Here is a 21,091-nt window from a genome sequence, read left to right on the forward strand (position 1 = left end):
AGGGATCAAATTTCCCACTGCCAGTATTATTAAAAAAACACCAATGTATACGTATTTCTTTTTCCCTCAACCAGCTGACACAAAATATTCAATAAAATGACTCATCGGCGAGAATATAAACAACTAATTTGCATATAATTATCATTCACCGGTGAAAATTATCATTCACATGATATGCTGATGAGGTGGGAACGGTTTATGGTCAACGTCATCCGACATTCGACCTGTTTACTGATGGGAAAGTGTCTTGGGAAAGTGTGTTTGGCCTAATATTTGATTATGTCTTCTTCCTCGTGTGCAGGTTCCTGTGATATATCTATGTTATTTTCGCCGTAATAACGTGAACCCATCATTATGCTGATTACTATATTCCTCAGGCTCAAAATCTTTTTTTTTCCTCTCCTCTCGCAGCTGTTATGGCAGTCGGAGGGTCAAGAAGGCGTACGAGATGACAGCCATGTCGAGAACGTCGTCAGGCAAGCGGTCGCTGACGAGTTCAGCAGCGAAATTCTCACCAACAGGACCAGAGGTAAGAACCAAGATGGTCATGTCGAACGTTGAGGAAGAAGAAAGTAAAATAACCACATTATATATTTCCCACGTCTTACTTTCGCCTTTACCACGGTAATGTTTGATGGCTGGACACATGCTCCGGGCTGTCCGGAATAGAAGAAGGGTAAAACAACACAAAAAAATGACATTTTTACACGTGTTCTTAGCGAAAAACCAGAAACGCGGCATACTTTACCATTCTGCGCATTTGTCAGATTCCAGCACATATCATTTCCATCGAAGGGGTGTGACTCAAATTTGAGACATAAATCAAGCATCAATTGCATTAATGTCTGTTTGGTTACACGAGATGAATACTCAACGGAGCTTTTTTGGATCTCAAATGGTAGAAAGGGGAGAGAGATCGGCAAGAAAACATGCACCAAGATAGGGTGAGAACAAGTTTTCTAATAGCATATCGTTATCAGAGATCCAATTTATTTGAGATTATTATCCACGGATATGCTTTCAGGGGCAGCATTGCAAAGGCGGGGCTGTGGCAATAGCGATATTATAATGTCATTGCGTTGGCATTGATTTATATGTTTCTCGAAATTCCTTGCCATGATTCAAATGGTTTCACCTACGCATTCTGACATGCAAAAAACACAAGGATATATCTTTCGATCTTTTATTTTATTTCATTTTAAAGAGAAGAAGCAAATTTTTTATGGACACCAAAGTTTTTTATGGAAAGTGCCACGAAAAAAATTTAGTAAGATGTAGAAAACTATTAATACAAATAGTGAAATTCGGTTGTAATACATTAACTATGTAATATGAAATGATGATTGAGTAAAATATAAAGTTTAAACTTTTTTTTGTCACTGATTGACTAAAATTTGTGCGTTTTCTTACCATTCTGACAAACTTTTGGAATAAAAAATCACCGAGATATCGGTTATCGAAATTTTTGAAATTTTTACATTTTTCGCGACTTTTGAGTTTCGAACTTCTTTAGCCACTAAAAACTCTTCAAAAATCAAGAATTTTAATCAGTGATATCTCGATGAATTTCTTACCGAATTTCCCGGGGTGAATTCTTCTTGGTGCAATAAATAAGAAGGCGTAAATATTATTCATTGTTATTCTTTTTTCCATTGGTGACTGTGAAAAATTCACCCAAAACAATTCACAACCACGATATTCACCAGAAGGAAAATTCACAAAAAAAAAAAAAAAACAATCACCGAAAACAGATGACGACCTAGTGCGTGATCATGCGAGCAAAAAAATGAGCACGTGAGATGGTGAGTGAGCAAGTGAGTTAACAAATGATCGAGTGATAGAGTGAGTGAGGCAAGGAGCAAGTAAGCGAGTTAGCAAGTTCTTCAGTCAAAACAGTCAGTCACTCACTCTTTCCCACTTACTCAGTCACTCTCTCACTCAACCACTCACTTGTGGAAATCTAAGTTTATCGTCCGATTAATGTGGGAGTGAAAACATTAAAAAAAAACACCCTTGTAATATAAATATTTATTTCTGTATAATCACCATGTTTTTATACATGCTTTTGCAGCGTATTTATCCTGCGCATCTGGCGAAATGGTCGTGAAGTTGAATTTTTCCGAACCATTCCGTGGAGTGACATACACCGATTACGACCGAACGAGCCCTTGTCGATTCTACGGTGATGGGAGCCGATACTACGAGCTTAGGATACCGTTGAAAGGATGCGGTACCAGACAAGTGAGTATTTGTTTCCTTCTTATGTAGCATGCCGTTGCAATTTGTTGTAATTAGATCAGAACGTGGCTAGAGCTGCACAAAACGTTACACGGCGTGTGGTGTTTTCCACCGCGTAATTTGGGTGATGCTGTAAGTGTATTTCACGATGGTATGAGCGTATCACAAACATGGCAATACGTGTTTGGCAGGGATGGTTCCTTGATAAGAAGCAGAGCTAGTAGGTTGGCCTTCCCGATCATCTTGGATTATCTTTGTAGGCGAAAGAACTCAATCAACAGGTATTCTTGGTCATCTTTTTCGATGATTCGGACCAATTGCCAGATGTATCCAGTCCGTGAGGACAACGAGCCGATATTGCCATATGGCGGTGTAGCCTGGATATCTTTCGGTTTGATGGACCAATGCTTGCTCTAAACTACGCTCATGCACTGTCTCGCACGGCTGAAAATGCTACCGCGCTCACTGAGATTCTGCCGCACAAAAGGAATTTACTGTATTGTATTTAGTAGCATGGTATTTGGTTATTCCGCGCAGCTAAAAAGACAATTAGCCGGCACGTTACCTAGGCAAACAGCTGATTGAGTTCTTTGTTCGTGGAAATACCGTCTGCAGTGATGTAAAATGGAAAGCACTATTATGTAATTCACAGCTTATGTATCACGCCATAAAGAACACACGGTAAGTGTAGGCATTGCGTTTTCACGCCATAATTCCCACGCACGTGTGCCCAAACAAACATATATTACATTCAAACGTATCAAGAATTTCTCTGGATGCACCTCTTGAACATCCTTTCTGTCCGAACTTGTCACCTCCATTTGCCCTGCACTGTTTTCAGAAACTATCCTCAAAATGGTAAACCTCGAGGGTTTGACATAGTGACAGATTGTTTGCTGTCGCAGCAACAGGTCATCGTTGAGGACGACATAAGTCACACCAGCTTGGAGGACCATCTTTGGACCAAAGGCAGTTACAAATTCGGTTACTAGTCGGTCCCGCTTAATTGAATATCAACGATTCCAGCAGACAATATCCGATTATGAGTGGAACATTTCAATTGCCATTTTACATCGTTAGTATAGTTTGTGTATAGAAAACTGATGAAGGATCAATATTAATAAAGCTTCTCGAACAAATGAGACATCAAAAATGAAATGATAATTACATTTAATTACAAAAAGTCACAATACCTAAGATTTGTATTTTTCATTAGGGTAGTTAGCGCTCCCTATTGGTTCAACAGAGAGCAAAAATAAAGAAATTAAATGTACGTAGTGAATAGGGATAATCTACTCTCTTGGAGGCCGGTACCTACTCTCAAATGTATTAAATTTTTTAAATCTTAATTTAGTAACATATTTCACAATTTAATTTCAAATGTTTCATTCAATATCAACATTATGTGTATAGTGGTTGGATGTGTATTAACAGTTGACGTGTGAAGTATAATATTCGATTAAGCGGGAAAAAAGTCGTTGAAATCATCATATTAATCGGGGAACTTTAATATTGTGTCTATGGTTGAAATTTTGGTGCCGGAGGATTTAAGCGGAGTATCCGTTTATCCGTTATCCGATTAAGCGGAGCCGACTGCACTTCTAACTGGCAGTTACATCTCCATCATCAAGGACTCTCGCCACCTTTCTAGTTGATCTTTCTTTCTCTGTCTATCAACCCTCGTTCATTTAAATACCACGGAATATTTAATTCCTCTTCAGTCCACGATCACATTTACGAGGCCATAACGCAATCATTATAATGACGATAATCTTCATTTCGTAATCTAGCCACATACCGAATCCGGAACGAGCACCTAAAAGACTTTCCGCTAAATAATGCACTTTAACAGGCATGATAATAGGTGGAGTAGAGAAAGTCTGAAGCTCGAAGCGGATCTGCTCTCTCTCTCTCTCTGACATTTGAAATTAAGTTCAGTTTCCATCTGATAACGAGATCGTGGAACTGAAAACTTCCATGAATAGGGCTAATCATCGAATCAATTAACCTTACTCTTTATATACATATACTGAGACCAACCAACGAAAATGAAAGTGGATATTGTTAAAAGTAATACGAGATCACGCCTGGTCAAAAACCCAGCAACAAACCGAGGGCAATCTTGCATACTAAATAGATGATGCCCTTTTATGCTAATATCACGCCCAACTTCTCTTATTAAATAAATAAGAAAAGAACTATCTTTGGGAGTGCAAGGAAATGGAGAATATTATAAATGAGGAGGACGAAGTAGAAAAAGACGAGCGGAAGCCATTTTTTTTTCTTATTCATAGAAAATAACTAATTTGCATATTGGGATCCAGTTACTAACGGGGCGAGGAATGTTGTTCGTCCCAAACACATCGTCCTACGTCGTTTTGCTTGTTTTTCTTGGTTCGTCAAATCCTCCATGTCTCAGAAACTGACTTTTTAAGGCTTCGACCTAAGGGTGGGGGGGAAGTAAGGGGAAAAATATAAGGGACGCCCACACTCATATTGGACTGGTTCTGCCCACTGATCGGATGAGTTCAACATCTGAACAACAAGGTCAATGAATAGGAAAGGACAACGCCTATCGCCTTATAGAGCTTTCTTGACGAGTGAGTGCAGATTTTTCAGGCAGATGATGGTGAAAGTCGTTTTACTTCTCAAAGTGAAAGGCTTGGAAAAATATCTGTGAGTTTCGCCCTCTTACAAAGAAAAACGGGTAAATGGTCAGAAGGAGAAGAGGCGGAGGACGTGGACTGCGCCTTATTTTTTTTTTTGAAGATGATTCCAGATGCGAGAATTGAAGAAGAAGAGGTAACAACAAGCAGGCAGCTGTTACCGATTCGTGCTGCTCCTGCAGACATGAGTTGATCGTGGGTGAAGAAGAATCAGGGTGTGGGAAATCCCTGATGCGAGAAAACACGCATATCATAACATATTATTCGTATTACGTCCAATGAATCGTAATGAAATATGCGATATGTTTATTCATTTCTGGACTTTATGGTGCTAAGGACCTTTATTGACCCCCTCCCCCTCCTTCCCCGGTTGTTTTTATTTCTGTATGAGGATCATAGAGTTCACCGGGATGATGATGAATTTAATGTGGTGTCTTGATAATGGAAATTTATGGGAGTTTTTATTTTTAGCTGTGATTTATTTCTGGATTTGAATGATTGTTGTTTTGGATTGAAAAGTCAAAGGTGTATAGTATAATATTTTATGTATCGCGTTATCAATTCTTAATTTGCAGTATTCAAGAGAAGCAGTTTTTCGCAAAGGATATGTTACTCGAATGTTAAACATGTGTGTCTTGAAGCTCGCCAATATTAAATTAATCGTTACGCAAAGAAAGGGCTGTCTTAACAGAACCAAGATTCCCAGCCGAAGTAACGTTCTGATGAGCTCCCCATACAGCTGCGAGTACCTGCATCCCAATATTCATGCTCGTTCTCAAAAACGATAGATCCAAATCCCATTATCATGATGTCCCCTATGAACTTCAGAGCCTCCGGCCCTGGTGAGCCCATGTGTTAATGGCCATGTATAAAGGCTGAATACATACGAGATACCATCAATCTATTTCTTGCGAGTCTCAAGAATTATAGATTGTGTACTCGTGAGTTATTGGTCAACACTGAAGCCGAAAAGAGTAGAAGTGGTCCACAGAACTTGGTCTGGCCACGGTGCAGGGCTCACTAGAGCCACCAAGCCAAGAGAGCGATATGTACCAGCACTTTTCGGGGGGGGGGGAGGAGGATATAAATAAGATATTTTCCCTAACGAACTCGAGGCGGTCACCGATAGACAGCGCCTTCACTTCCAACCCATCTCATTAATTGGCAGTAAATTGCAATATAGCGATATGGCCAGAGTTGGTGTTTGGTGAAGTAGCACTTTTCGGGGCGATGGTTAAAACAATTGTCGATAAAACCTGGGCTGCGCACGGTATGAAATGGAAATGAAATGGTCAACACTCACTGCGCCCGAATTGTGAGGTGGTAAGATGCTCATCTACCCCCGTAAAGGTTGCTGCCATGTCCCACGTTCGATCCGGGGAAAGAATATAGATAAGAAATTTTCCCTAACGACCTTGAGGCGACCACTGATAGATGGCTCCTTCATTTCCAACTCAACTCGTTAACAGCAGTAAATTCCTTATAGCAATTTTTTTTTTTTTTTTTTTGCTTATATGGCCAGAGTTGGTGTGTGGTGAAATGATGTATCGACACTATCTATGCAAGTTGCATTCAAGAATGACGAAACATTATCCTAATTCCTGTTTAAACATATATGGATGCTTGAGTGAGGATGATGGACATGAGTCGAAAAATTTAGAAGATTCGCCCCCCCCCCCCATATTAGAACAATGTCTGCCATGGTATTAGGGAATTTACCATGAGAGGAAAATATAACTATTAAAATCAACTGTATTTTATAGAGATTTTTTTTTCTATTTAAAGATCTCAAAAATATTAATTGCTGCGGATACAAAATAGGATTTTATGGATCACTAAAGTGAAGGGCGAGGGTGATGAGAGGAAAAAAAATCAGAGCAGGCAAGTGATGCTCAAAGAAGTTTGAGAAGCTTTAGAGTTAATTCAACTACTTTCTTGTAGGGTCACTTTAAAGATCAGGTCCAATGAATGTGAGTTTTACTGTTTATCCTGTAACGGTAGAACGATCGCAATTTATTCTAGGGTGATACATAGAGGGGATACACTTATAACACCTAATTATGCCGTAATTATAACATGACAGTACTTCAGAAAGCTAAGATCACATAGGTTTACTTTTAATTTATTGGCTGTGAATGAGCATTCAAATGCGCACGGAATGGCATTTCATTTTACAATTTTATCTTTTCAGGAAGCCCCTCGAGTATTCATCAACAACATAATCGTCCGTTTCCATCGATCGCTGGAGTTGGAAGAAGACGAGATCAAGACGATAATATGTAGATACCCACCACCGCTTGCTCCTCCACCGAGCAATGTCGCCCCCGTGTAAGTATCCACAAAATCCCGTTTTGCACCCACCGTTGACAAAAAACAAAACAAAACTGTAGCTTATCCAAGATGAAGCAAATTTTAATTTTATGTCACTTTCTGATTGAATATGCCATGTAACGTTTGATATTTCTTGCAGATTGCTACCGACAGCAGCTGTACCAGCGGTGGTTGCACCGAAGCTATCAGAAATCGAGCTGTTGCTGATAATTTGCGCTCTCCTCTTCCTAACCCTGTTGCTTCTGGGAATCGGCATAGCTTACTACTGCCTGAAGAAGAGGAACATCAAAGTCATCAAGAAGAGGAAAGCTATATCGTCCGGTCCGGGATCGGAGATTACGAAACTCAGCGGCTCAACGATGGGAACTCTCTCGATGTTTGATCCGATCCGTATACCAAGAGCTATCGCTCAGTCGACGTCTGGTTCCGAGGCTGCTCTGTTGACGTCTTTGTCAGGGTCGGGAGAACACAGCGATACGATTCCGTCCGATTATCCGAGTGAATCTCCGTCCTCGGTCAATTCCGATGTCGAAGAGATCGAGCAAGGTAGGAGAATGATCATAAGTGACCTCTCTACCATGAGAGGCGATCACTTCAAGTACGAAAACACAGCTTTCATACCCGATGAATCCAGCAGCATTCTGTCAAGTTATCCCGAGGACCAAGAACGAGCTGGAAGTGTATCGTCGGTACCCATTCAGCAGATCATGAAACCCGTTGAACCCAAGAAGAAACTCAGAACCAAAGTAGCTAAGGAACACGTGCTCACAACGATAACCGAAAGAGAAGATGTGCTAATGCAAAGAGAGAGGTTGCAAAAGACATACGCTGCAGTTCAAACGATACCTAGCAACATGTTGCCACCGGTAGCAGGAGCTTACACCCAGACACACAGGAGAGACGAACCTCCTTCCTACGCTCCATCACTATACGGAAGTATACCCGATAACGACAACAGGTCACAGGCCGAGATCCTGGAAGAAATACCCATGGCCATGCCACCACCCATGTCTCCATATGCCCCGTCTCTGGAAGGTAGTATACCTGACAATGATATATGGTCTCATTCTGAGTCTGAAAGTATTGTCCCAACCATACCCTACCAGAGACAGCCTAAAAGACAGACAGCAATGTTGACGGATTACTATTTGAGCACACAGAACGTCACCGACACTAAAGAAGACATCACTAAACACAAGAAGACGACAATCATCCCTGCAACTCCACCACCACCACCTCCTCCCCCTCCACCGCCGTTGCCCGAGAAAGCGGTACAGGTTATGGACATGTCCAGAGCTCTGGTCCCAAGGAAGCCCAAGATCACAGTGCAGAATATCGATGATGTCTTTTTGACGACGATGACGGAAGTACACGCCACGGAAACGGTGACGAAGACCACGAAGGACACTATCCAGCAACATGTCAAGTCCCCACCTATTACATCACCGAGCAGCTCTTCACCTTCATCGTGGGACGTCACTATAAGGCATTACCCGAACCAGCCACTGCCTGACTATGACACCACGACTGAACCAATGACAGACAAGAAATGGGAAACTTACTCAGAAGTTAGCGAGAAATTCAGAGATGCCGAGAGCACGATAACGGACGTCCCGGCTCACAGGAGGCAGCGACGCCCTTCGGAACCATCCAGGGTTCCAACTCCAAAAGGCACGGATTCTCCGCTTGTCATGCAGCACCCGACATACACCAGCGTCGTTTTCAGGATCCTAGACCCGCCACCCGTCGAGGGCGTCGAAACACTTACTCCAGAAGTCAAGCAGAGATGGCGTACAGTCATAACGAAGGACGAAACATTCAGGTACCTTGTGAACGAAGCTACTACAGTCGAAGAATACATACGCATCACGAAAGATTCCAGGTACGAGAAACTATTCGACACGAGGACTTGGAACGTCATCATCAGAATATTGAGCACCCCAGATGACCGATATCCCACTGCCGATACCGAACCTGCCCCGGATGTCCGATACCCTAGGTATAAGAAGAACGAATTCGAGCCTCCTAGGAACAGGAGGAGCTCGCTGCCACCCTGCGAGTTCACGCAGTCCAGGGACGCTGCGCCTCCCTCGATCTGCGGAAGCGTCCACTCTCGCAGGACGTCCAGGTCGGGTTCGATGCAGGAGTACGATCTGCGTTCGATGACTGAGGTCGACGTGGATTTCGCCCACGCCGATCGGGAGTCCCTGTGGAGTGTCGACACCGGCTACACCTACAAAACGTCTCGAAGCCTCGCCGAGCGATCCACCTCAGAGTTCCTTGAAGATGTGCCAACCATAGTAGCGGACGATCCGGATTACCGTAGGAACGTGTCGGCATCGTCTCACTACTACGCCGAACAGTCTTACGCCACTGCCTCGTCGTCTAGGAACCCCTACCAGGGGGAACCGTATCCTAGAACCAACCGATACTTCGACGATACCCCGACTTTATCGTTACCAGATCTTAGGCATGCCATGGAACCACCGGTGGTACCCTCGTCTCGCCCGATGGACAACGTAATACGCGAAATACGCCAAAATGGGAGATCTGCCAGGTCCAGGGCGGTGTTGGAGAGGGCGAGCACCGAAGTCATAATCGACTCGCCGATAGTTCGTGCTATCGACCTGGCTTCTAGCGTGGGTGAACGAGAGGAGATCAAGTCTCTGACCGAAACGGACATATTCGACTGGAAGAGGTGAAAATGTCGCCTCAACTGACTTGAATCAGAGACAAACAAGATATTAATTTATGCTTCCTAACATTTTTTCCTAACTTCGCTTTTTGACTTTTTCCCCCTCACATAGATTTAGTAAATGCGAAAATAGGGAAAATTTTTATGGGTGGGATAAGAAGAGATATGTGTAAAGTCACTTTCTATAATGTTCACTTTACTATCGTTGCCACTTGGTGTTTCTGTAGCGTACATGAATATGCACATGAGTGAGAGGTGGCTTTTTAGATTTGAAGGTCGCAGACGCTTACCTGATTTTTGAGAGATAGTGTGTCGCGTTATCTGATTGATGGTTGCATCATTTTGTTGCTGAATGCGAACGGAAGGCTCTCCTAAAAGTGGGGATTTGTTGATGACCCCTGTGTGCTTTGTTCTCAACAACTTCTTGAATCACAACCGATTAGATCTGTCTAGCCCAAGAGACACTTCCAATTAGAAACCAGCCGTAGCCCCGGACCAACCCCAAACAAACAATAATTGTGCTACGCCATTTTAAGTTGAGAACAAGAGAAAGTTCCAGGTCTAAACAATCAGGATATTACGAGGTGGAAATTAAAACATATTCCGTCTCAATGCATTCAGCATCCGGGGTGTTTCGAGGTGAAGAAAGTGCTTTGGGTGGTTCAGAGGATATAAATATGAATAATAAGGACAAATATGGACATTCAGAATGCATTCCACACTCTAGGTGTTCACATGGGAAAAGAAGAACCGACGGCGTATCCAGAGTTCAAAATGAGAACAGAATTTTGGGGTTCCAAATAAATTTCACTTTCGAGATGTCTTAGGGTTTTCCACAGGGAAAAACAAAAACAAATTCGGAGTCTGAATCCATTTTGCATTCGGGGCGTCTCAGGAGTTTTCCAGGATTGGAATTCATTCAGAATCCGGGTAGCTAAGGAATGTTCAGAGGTGAAAGTTGGAGTGATTCTTGGTCTGTATGCAGGTTAGAGGGGTCCGGTGGTTGTTTAGAAGGGAAAAAAAGGAACCGAGAGATGTCACAGTTGTAAAATGAGAGCAAATTTCGGGGTTCTGATGCATTAAGCATTCGGTACATCAGAGGGGTGTTCAGAGGAGAAAAGAGAGAGAGGAAGAAATTCGTGATCAACATTTTAGGTATCTGAAGGGTGTTCGAGGGAGGGGGGGGGAGAACAAAAATAAAACAAGGTCGTGGTTTGAAGGCATTCAGGCGTCCGAGGGATACTCAGAGGGAACTGGAGAGAATTCCTGGTCTGGATGCATGACATTGTGAGTGTTTGAGGGATGATCAGAGATGAAAACCGGAGAATACATTGGAAGTCTAAATGTTTGCACAGTCAGCATTCATACTCCGAATTCGGTCCTGCTTTTCTACAATTTCTCTGGAGGATGCCAACCACTAGTGTTGCGGAAACGTTGCAGACTAACGACCAACTGTCTTCAAGCCCGAAAAGCCACCTTCCATCTAACGACGACCGATAAAACTTAACGAAAGTGGCATACCCATATTACCAAGCCCAGTTCATTATCTGCAGGCATTGTATCGTGAACATTATTGAAATACTCCATCTTATTTTTGAGACTAATTTGCGGGACAAGTACAATAATGTGTTAATAATGATTTATTTTACTTGTTAATGTGGTTTGATATTGACACGTACGATAGAACATTTAGATTCTAATTTTTTTTGTAAAATATTTTTGCGCCCGAAACCGATGGCAGCTATTGAAATAAAAATATTTTTTGCGCTGATTGCGTTTGTCCATATTCATGTGATTTATTATTAATATTGTGAGAGATAAATAATAATAAATTATTAATTTTTATCTCGTGTTTCGTTCATTTTTTTTATAGTTAAGTTATTTTTCTCCATAGTTATATTTGTATAATAGTAATCGGGGGGATATCAGAGTCACTTTTATGATGGAGTGTTCAATCTTCGTTCAATTTTTATATCATCATCTCCAAAATATTTCAGGAGACATAACCAAGAATCATGTCGCATTTACAGAACCGCTTTTAGCGACATTTGACCCAAACCTACCATTCTAAGTCAAAGTGAACGAGGCAAGTTTATTCTACATTTTTAGTAGGAAAACGAAACAATATTGAAATTTATCAGCAAACGTGTTGAGAATCTCAATAAATTATTCATAAATGTTAGTTCAAATTTGGCGGGATGTATTGATGACCTTCTTGAGCCGTATGCGGATCTCAGATTTAATCTCACGCATTCAGTAATGGGACTGAATTTTCTATTCAGCTCAGTACCATCAGGGGCCAAGATATAAACTTAGCGGTAACGGAATTAAGTCGCTAATTGTGTCGGTACCAGGATGTGAGTCGAGCGATCTATCTACCGTACAATTACAAGAAACAATGTTGTTCGCTATTTCCTGTAACAGGGAAATAAGCAGCAGTTTTAATTAAATTACCATCCTTCTTGAATAGTGTTCGTAGTGCCTGTAAGCTAATCCTACCGCTGGAAATTTGTGAGTTTGTTCTGGCAAACAGCGAAATTTCCGGGAATAACTCGTTATTTTCTGAAGCAAGTCCATTCGGGGGAGGGGGGTTAAAGAATAGGAGTGGCCAAATATGACCATCACGCGAACGTCGAGACTGCGCCACCACACATATCCCATCCGTTAAACATAACCGGTGGAAAATAATAAAGATTGTAAAAATCACCCTCTTAAAATATATAAAACTTATATAAATAAAAATTATATAAAATATATACTAAAAGTTTTAGTTTAAGGAAATCAGGTACGCTTTTTTTTCATACAATTTCATATATTTAAGGCAATCGTAATTTCAAGATTATCCTTTTAATCCTTGAAACTCAAAATATCAAATAAAGTGACACTAAACTTTACTATAAGAATATATTTAATGCATTTCTCAAAGAATATATTTCCATAAAAATAAAAAAAATGAATCGATAAACACATAAAAATAAAATAAAAATAAAATGGAAATCAATAAAATAAATAAAAAATAAATGAAACAAAATAAGAATAAGAAATACACACACAGCTTGTATGAGGAAAATACCGTCACCTTTTCACGTTGGTAAAAAAAGAAATGATGATATAATGTGAATAAAAAATGTGAATAGATGTGATGAAATGATGTGGTAATTCTCAAAAATGTTCATTTTTCTTTCCCTTTTTTTTGTATTTGAGAAGATATGACGTCATGTCAAATAATGTAAGCTTATATTGTATACTCAATATCTACCATGTGAGTGGCAACTGCCTGATTTTTACCCATTTCAGAATTCACGAGGAAGAAAGGGGCCGTTCAAGTATTACGTAAGCAAATTTTTAGCCATTTTTGATCCCCCCCCTCCTGTCAGCAAAAGTCAGAAAACTCTAAACCCCCTCGTCAGCAAAATTTCGTCATCACTGCCCCCTACCTCCTAACGCATATTGGTGGGATCAGAAACGTACGCCGGAGGAAGGGAGCATAGGGATCTCGTGTGCGCTTCCTCCCCAGATGAAAAAAAATATTTTTAATGCAAAAAATATTTGATATATATATATATATATATCAAATAATATATGTCATTATAATCGTTTTCTGTTAATTTCAATGCTATTTGAAAAACTCACAATTTTTCTTTAAGAAGGTCACTGTGACCCACCCTTTAAGCTATATATGGTAAACCCTTCACCGCAGACCAAATGCGGTCCTGAAGGTTATCTGATGTCGTCCCCTCAAACCCAATTTTGTAAAAATGAACTTAGCGGCACATTTACAAATCGCTTTAATGACCCATGACACAATTCCAGAGCATTTAAGTGGCCCGTGGAACATTTTCAGATCACTAAAGTAGACCTCAAAGATCACTTTCACATTCAAAGATCATCTAAGTAACCCGCGACACAGTTACAGAACAATTAAATGATCCGTGGCAGATTTAGAGATCCCTTGAGTGACATGTGGCACAGTTTTACAGCACTTAAGCGGCCCCCAGTGCGGTTATACATCGCTCAAGTTACCCGCGGAACATTTCCAGATTACTTACGTGATACGTGGCATAATTACTGATCACTTGAATGATGCTTGGCACTGTTCCAGAGCGCTTAAGCGGCCCGGAAACATTTCCAGAGCACTTGAAGGGTCCGTGAAACATTTAGAGATCATTAAAGTGGCTCTGTGTAGGGGACTCATCAATAGGGAGAATGTTAGTTCAGGTGCCCAATAACTATCAAAAGGTTTTTTCCGTTTTTGGCGCACCGAATAAGATGTCATTAAGAATATTTCATATCTTCATAAAGGGTGGTTGATAACGTAAGCATCATCCAAACCCACTCCACCCCTGTCATCAAAAGTCAGCAAATCGGAAAGCCCCCCCCCCTCCCCCCCCCCATCGATGCTGACGTAATACTTGAATGACCCCAAACCTGTAGAGGTTCCACACGAGAATAAAAAAAAAAAATAGTGACATGAATCTTTTTCTTCAAGTTTTCAATGAATGTCAGACTTCAATTCAAGACTTGAGAATTTATGAAATTGGGGAGAATAAACAAATCCAAAAGAACACAGTCTGGAGAACGATGAACGAGAATCTCATGTCTTTTTGAATAATCTTTCTCCTCTTCTCTTCGTAGACTCTTAGAGAGCTGCTTGAAAACATAGCTTTTTTTCTTAGAAATCGGTGTGAAAAGTTTTCTAAACTATAATGTTTTTCAGTACGAAAGGAAAATCACTTGAATAGTAGCGAAGAGAAGTTATGTATGATCTGTAACAGTGAGTTTTTTCTACCATATAAGATATATGGAAGAAAACACTCACTGAAACGCGTTCTACAATTTATTGTAACCCTAGAACCAATCAAATTTTTTTATGAAAGAGTCCATTCAAAAAGCCGAAACGAGTCATTTTATTTAAAAAAACATTAAAAGCAACGAACCGTATGGGAGGTTGTATATTCTGACTCTGACTACTTGTATCACTTCGGTATAATATAATTGAAGGTTGAAGTTAGATATGCAAAGCCTGCCACCAATGTATGTTACGGTAAATGTGATAATCATGTTATTATACATATTTTAACCGGCTATTATGCATAGTCACCGAGCATTTTAGTAAGTTTGATAAATTTTTTTTAATTTATCACTTTTACCGGCGGTTATGTATAGTACTCAACTGTCGTTGGTAAATTTGATAAATTTTTCTAAGTAAATCATTTTTACCAAGGATTGTGCATAATACTCAAGCTCCGCGTCGTTGGTACACATGATAAGTCACACTAGGTGATATACTATACATGATAATTCATACATGTTTTTAATCATTATATCATGGTACCATTGTGAAATTTATCATTATATCGGGGTCCGACTATATTAGACATTACACATGCTAGAGGGCGCGGTAGCCCGGTCGAAAAGATGCTCGCCTAAAGTACCAAAGGATGTTTAGAGGTGTCGCGAGTTCGATACCCAGTTCGTCCATGTCAGAAAACTTTCCTGACACAGGGGTACAACAAAAAAAGGCGACTTGACCGCAGCGAAAATTGCTACCGCAGGGAGTCCCCCATCGAGGTGTTAGCGCACCAACCTCTCGATGAGTATGAAAAACAAGCCTGCCGTTCGGAATCGGCAATAAATTGTAGGTCCCGGTCTAATTAGCCCTAGTGTGCAGAAAATGACCGTGGTGCGACAAAAATGATAAAATGATAATGACACATGCTAGACTCATTTCTAATGTTTTTCATATTTATCAATTTCACAAATTATACTAGGGTATTATACATAATAACATGTAAAGGCGATAAATTTCAAATAGTTATCAAATTTGCCAACGACACTTGGTTATTATGTATAATAGCCTGTAAAAGTGATAATGTTTTCGGTATTTACAAAATTCACTAATTACACAAACGTATTATGCGTAATCACAAATTAAACGATAAAATTCAAGTATTCATTTTTTTACCAACGACACTTAGTTATTATGCATATTCGCTGGAAAAAGTGATAAATTTATCAAACTTACCAATACGATTGGTGAGTATGCGCATAACTCTATCACATTTACCGTAACATGTACTGTAAATTAAAATAAAGTGTAGTAGAACGGGTATAAAAACCGCTACATATAACCAGAGCGTATAAACCGGTATTATGACGCATAAAATTTCAAAATATGTAGCATGAAAATGAAAAAATAAATCCTCATATCATACCACGTATTATATACTTTCATGGACCCGTTTAAAACATATAAAACATAGGCCAACCAACCATTAATTTAAGAATCGTAACAATTAGAGTTTGTTTTTATTTGATAAGTGGCAACAAGGGGTTTAGCACAATTGTATGTCTTGCGCTATGAGTCAAAAACGTCCGTATAAAAACGTAGTAACTGGTATTATATGAATCGTAAAATTTACACAGGTGTGCATAAAAATAAAAAAACTATGTGGTATCATACCAAAACCATGCCTACTGATTTAAAACCAACTTTCAATTTAAAACCAGTTTTAAATTGAAAGAATTATAGCACCTAGTTCTATTTTTATTTGATAAGTGAAAGCAGCGATCCATATCAACGATGTTTCTCGCATGATATAATACTATATTATATTAATTGGGAAGTTAATGAATATTATTTTTGTTCGCCGGTTAGCAAATTATACCTCCCGTTTATGCCTGTCCACGGAATCCATCAGTTAATCTCATCGCAAATAGAAAAGGGTTCAAGAACACAGAACTAATACGTTCATACGAACGGTCTTAATGAAGGGATAGGAAAGAAATTGATAAAACCATAAAGCCCCTCAGGTCCAAAACTCACTACTAGAGGCCGTTTGTATGCAAATTGTAGAATGCATGACATTTTTTTTTTGCAAAAGTTTGACCGAATTGCTTAAGCTTCATTTCAAAGTATCTAAACAACTCAACTCTAGCAGTGAAGCATTTCTATTCTCATTCCTCGAAAATATGACATTGAACGTGCAAGAACGTGCTTTGCTGGAGAAACCATTTTTACGAGCGCGGTGATTCCACATCGTAAGTTATCAGAACACGCCAGCTTAATTAAACTATAATCATCTTATATATTTGTAGCTCCGTGCGCGTCTACCAATGTAAGGTTTTCCAATCATCACGAAAGTTAAAGCTAGACAGGATACGATTGCTTTATAGATAGAATAATAGATGATAGGTTGCTTAGAAAAAAATTTAATACAACGACCTGAAAATATCATTCTTTCCATTACAACGTCCAAACTCGACTCTGCTCCGTCTTTTTTTGCAAAGAAATGAATGATTTTCCTTCCTTAGCTTGTGTGTGTTTGACCTATTTCACCTGAGAACCATATATTAAGTTTTATTATAATTTTCTAACCTGATACGTTTCATTGCTACCGCTTACATTATATTAAATTAGGTAGTAATAGGATTTTTTTTATTCCATTGTGAATATGGAATTTTCTTAAGCAGCTAAATCTTATATATTTTTTTAAATCTTTCGATATAACAAACGATTTAACCAATTTTTGATTGATCTTACAGTCCACAAATATAAAATTTGGGGACAAATTTCATATTATTTTTATATATAACTTATGATGACTAACTACTCTTGAATAACATATTTTCGAAGTTTTAGAAAATTTGACATCAATTTTGCATGTTTTTCTATGTTATTAATGCAAATTTACAATTAATTAAATTTCTAATTAGTGTGGATTAATTATCTTAGTTTAATCAAAGTAATTATTAATTATCATTTTGGTGAAGCTCAGGTACCATGTGAGAAAAAAAAAATTGGAAAAATTAATTATCTCTATTTTAAAAAAAAAAAAAATTAATTTTGTTCGTGAATAGGAAAAAATAATTCAGATATAAAATTGGAATAAAATTTATAAAAATTTAATTTTTGAAAAATCATGAAAAATCAAATTTCATTTTAAACAAATTTTAGAAAATTATATGACCTTCATTAATGCGGGTCAAACGGTTTACCTGCATTTAGCGCTGTTTTTCCTCCCACCTTTCCTCCGTTTCTTGAATTTCAGATATTCAAGTGAATATCGTACTTAGAAACGCGGAATTTTTAGGCATCAGGAGAGAGACAGGACGACCAATTTCTAATTGTGTTTTGGGGCACACGGGGACCATATAAAAAGTTTTTTTCATTTTAATTTTAATAACTATACAACCTGCTCAACATGAATGGCATGTCTGAGTACTACACGTTATTTGAATAATTTTTCTCAATTGAAAGTATGCTTGTAAAATCAACGGTTCACCAGTAAAATACTATACGTCCTGTTACGTATTTGCATCCTGCATATAGAAAAGTTCTCAAACTACAACGTATGACATGTGTATAAAAAGAAATGTTCTATTATATTTACAGAGCCCGCAATCTCTTTGCTCTCGAAGAAGTATGTAACAACCATCACAAAAGAAAGCAACATGATCTAGAAAACTACGAACGCGCACCTGTTCCTTAAGGAAAAAAAAAACCACGTTTATTCAAGGGTAATTTCGCTGTCGCTGTTCAATGCCCTTGTACACAATCAATTTCTTTTACGAACGCAAAATAAATGGAATCTGTTCTTGCACTACATTGTCCATATACGCCATGAATCTTATTCTAGGACAACGGGCTTTTAACTTGCAGAAGAAAAAAAAAAATATGGACGGTTTTCTCTTTGGTAAGATCCGTTTCGAAATGATTAATACATCATTCCTTTTTCTTCTCTGCTTTTACAGAGAGATTTCACTTTGTCAAAATGCAAACAAAGAACGATAAAAAGAGGCTTTTTCATGTTTGAAAATCACACACGTGAAAAATAAAGGTAATATATACAAGGAAATTGTAATCCTTTCGGTTTTTTCGTTGAAAACGAGTGTTTGAAACAGTGAAATAGACGTCGGTATGTGCAATAATAAAAAAGAAAGGATATACAATAACAAAGGTGTAACAGGATTCAATAAGAAAAAAGTATTCTGAAATCCTGGTTTCGGTAAGAATAAGAAACACTGATAGAAATAAATAATATAGTTTTAGGATTGCCACAAATAAGACAAACATTTGTGTGAATTTCTTTTTTCGTTTCTTTACAGGAGAAACAAAAAACGAATGATATCAAAAGAAAACTTTTATTTTGATCTCGCGGTTTCAGTTTCTTTGTTCAGCTGTCGCTTGTTTCAAGGGACGTTTCATGAAATAAGATTATGTATTCATAGGGTTTCGTTGTTACTTTGTAAAAGCGATGTCTTTCTGGTATAAATAGATTGTGGCTGATTTCAAAAGTTTCAAGATAAGAATTTATCTTTTCCACAACTGTCTGGACCGATACGATTTAATGGAAATAAAAAATGGCAGATTTTCGAAATTGTTTTGTCATTAATATTATTAAATAATTGTTTGAACCACACAATAGGATAGTCCGAGTCACTTCATTCGTTTGAAAACTTGTCGCAGGATACTTCAGTGATCCCAAAAAGCACCGCAGGTCACTGAAGTGATCTGAAAATATGCCGCAAAGGACTTAAGTGATCTGGGAATGTGCTGCAGGACACTTCAGGGATCTAAGAATGTACTGCGGGTCACTTGAGGAATGTGTGAATGCACAGTTGGCTGATTCAGTGATCTTTAGCTAAGCCGCGGGTAACTTGAGTGAAGTGTAACTGTGCACCACGGGCTACTAAAGTGCTTTGGAACTGGGTCACGGGCCACTCAAGTAATCTGGAAATGTGTTGCTCAGATCATTTTTCCAAATTAATTTTGAGGTCACGGGCCACATCAAATGACTTCGATTTGGTCCCTGGGCCATGGGTTGAGCATGTATGCTGTAAGTAATGGGTCAAAACCAACGGATCATTATTGTGAGGGATGATTTGAGCTTCATGTCGAATGGAATAATTTTTAATGATATTTAATAAAGTCCTTATAAATTATTATGTGCCATCCACTAATATCGGATGCACACACACACACACATGTGGTTCTTAACATTTTAAATTTCTCTAATTTAATTGAAATGAAATACGACAATTCCCAATGAATAAGTTCATATTCATCATATTTCTTACTCAACACTTATACAATCCCCAATTCCCTGAGGTCAAAAGAAAAAAAATTCTAGTGATTAAAAGCACACACATTTGTGGCACCAGAATCTGAAAGGGTTAAATTAATGTCGGTGATGCTTAGAGGTGGAGAATTCTTCAAGAAAGGAGTCCTATTCTCATCTCAATAGGACTCTTAACAACCTGAGTAACAGAATTTGGGCATCCGAACAACCCGTGCATGCAGTTCTGTTAAAGAGTTATCAATAACCTCACTAAAAAGAGACAAAACTGTGGTCACAAGTTCCATGTTTGCGAAAATTAAGTTGATAAGGGAAAACCCCATTATTTTCGATCGCAAGTGCCATCCAATGCTCTCAAAACACGGTTGTAAGATCCTGATAATTTTAAAGGCTCGATTAAGTGAATTTGAGAAACACAGGGACTGGTAGACAGGGTCGTCTTAAAAGCATCATCGGCCCCCGGAAAAATGATTTTTCTGAGGCCCTACCTGAAAATTCCCGAAAAATTCAACTATACCTCTCTTTTTTTCGAAGCTCCTCTTCTCTTAAGGCCCCCGGGCCGTGCCAGGGCGGGCCCATGCGTTAAGAAGGAACTGCTAGTAGAAGCTAAAACTTTGAAGCCTATTAATCTTAGAAGTTTTTCAATCTAGAAAAATTAAGTAACTATTTGAGGAAGTGTTTATTCTCACACTCTTCTTGACAAATAAGGCGTATGTTCACCAATTATACCCTATGGTGTATTACCGTGTTTTACTACCTATAACGCACAAATTGGGCTCTACAAAATCCTCTGACATCTATGTTCGTGCGGATTATATGCCTAACCGCTGCGTATTATCTGCAGACCTTTCTTGTGCGAGAGAATGAGGTTGTAATAGAAAAAATATTTTTTTTCGAAAATAATTCACAAAAAATAATTTTGTGATGATAACATAATATTTAATGATAACAGATGGTGTGTAGATGTAAGTAAAAGAAACAATATTTTTTTCTAAAAAATCGCGAATAAACAAACCCTTTCCAAAAAAAATTAAGATTTTATTATTGCTGATAAATTTAGCAACAAATATTTTTTTTAAACC

The 21,091-nt window shown here is 38.7% G+C and overlaps 1 protein-coding gene across 2 annotated transcripts in view; it reads left to right on the forward strand.

Moving 5' to 3' along the window:
* LOC149087591 (uncharacterized) overlaps window positions 1-11,775 on the forward strand; it is a 133,627-nt gene extending 121,852 nt beyond the window's left edge. For both annotated transcript variants that reach the window (XM_089231521.1, XM_089231520.1), the window contains 4 exons: window positions 412-529; window positions 2,072-2,241; window positions 7,096-7,232; window positions 7,375-11,775. In XM_089231521.1, coding sequence (XP_089087647.1) covers window positions 412-529; window positions 2,072-2,241; window positions 7,096-7,232; window positions 7,375-9,937 — 2,988 coding nt within the window. In that variant the 3' untranslated portion in view covers window positions 9,938-11,775. The remainder of the gene's footprint in view (window positions 1-411; window positions 530-2,071; window positions 2,242-7,095; window positions 7,233-7,374) is intronic.
* The last annotated feature ends 9,316 nt before the right edge of the window (window positions 11,776-21,091 follow it).

This window comes from Pholcus phalangioides, unplaced genomic scaffold (assembly GCF_987345545.1).
Source record: "Pholcus phalangioides strain wild (caught in Gottingen) unplaced genomic scaffold, Ppha-v1.0 ptg000004l_1, whole genome shotgun sequence".
NCBI classification, from domain to species: Eukaryota; Metazoa; Arthropoda; class Arachnida; order Araneae; family Pholcidae; genus Pholcus; species Pholcus phalangioides.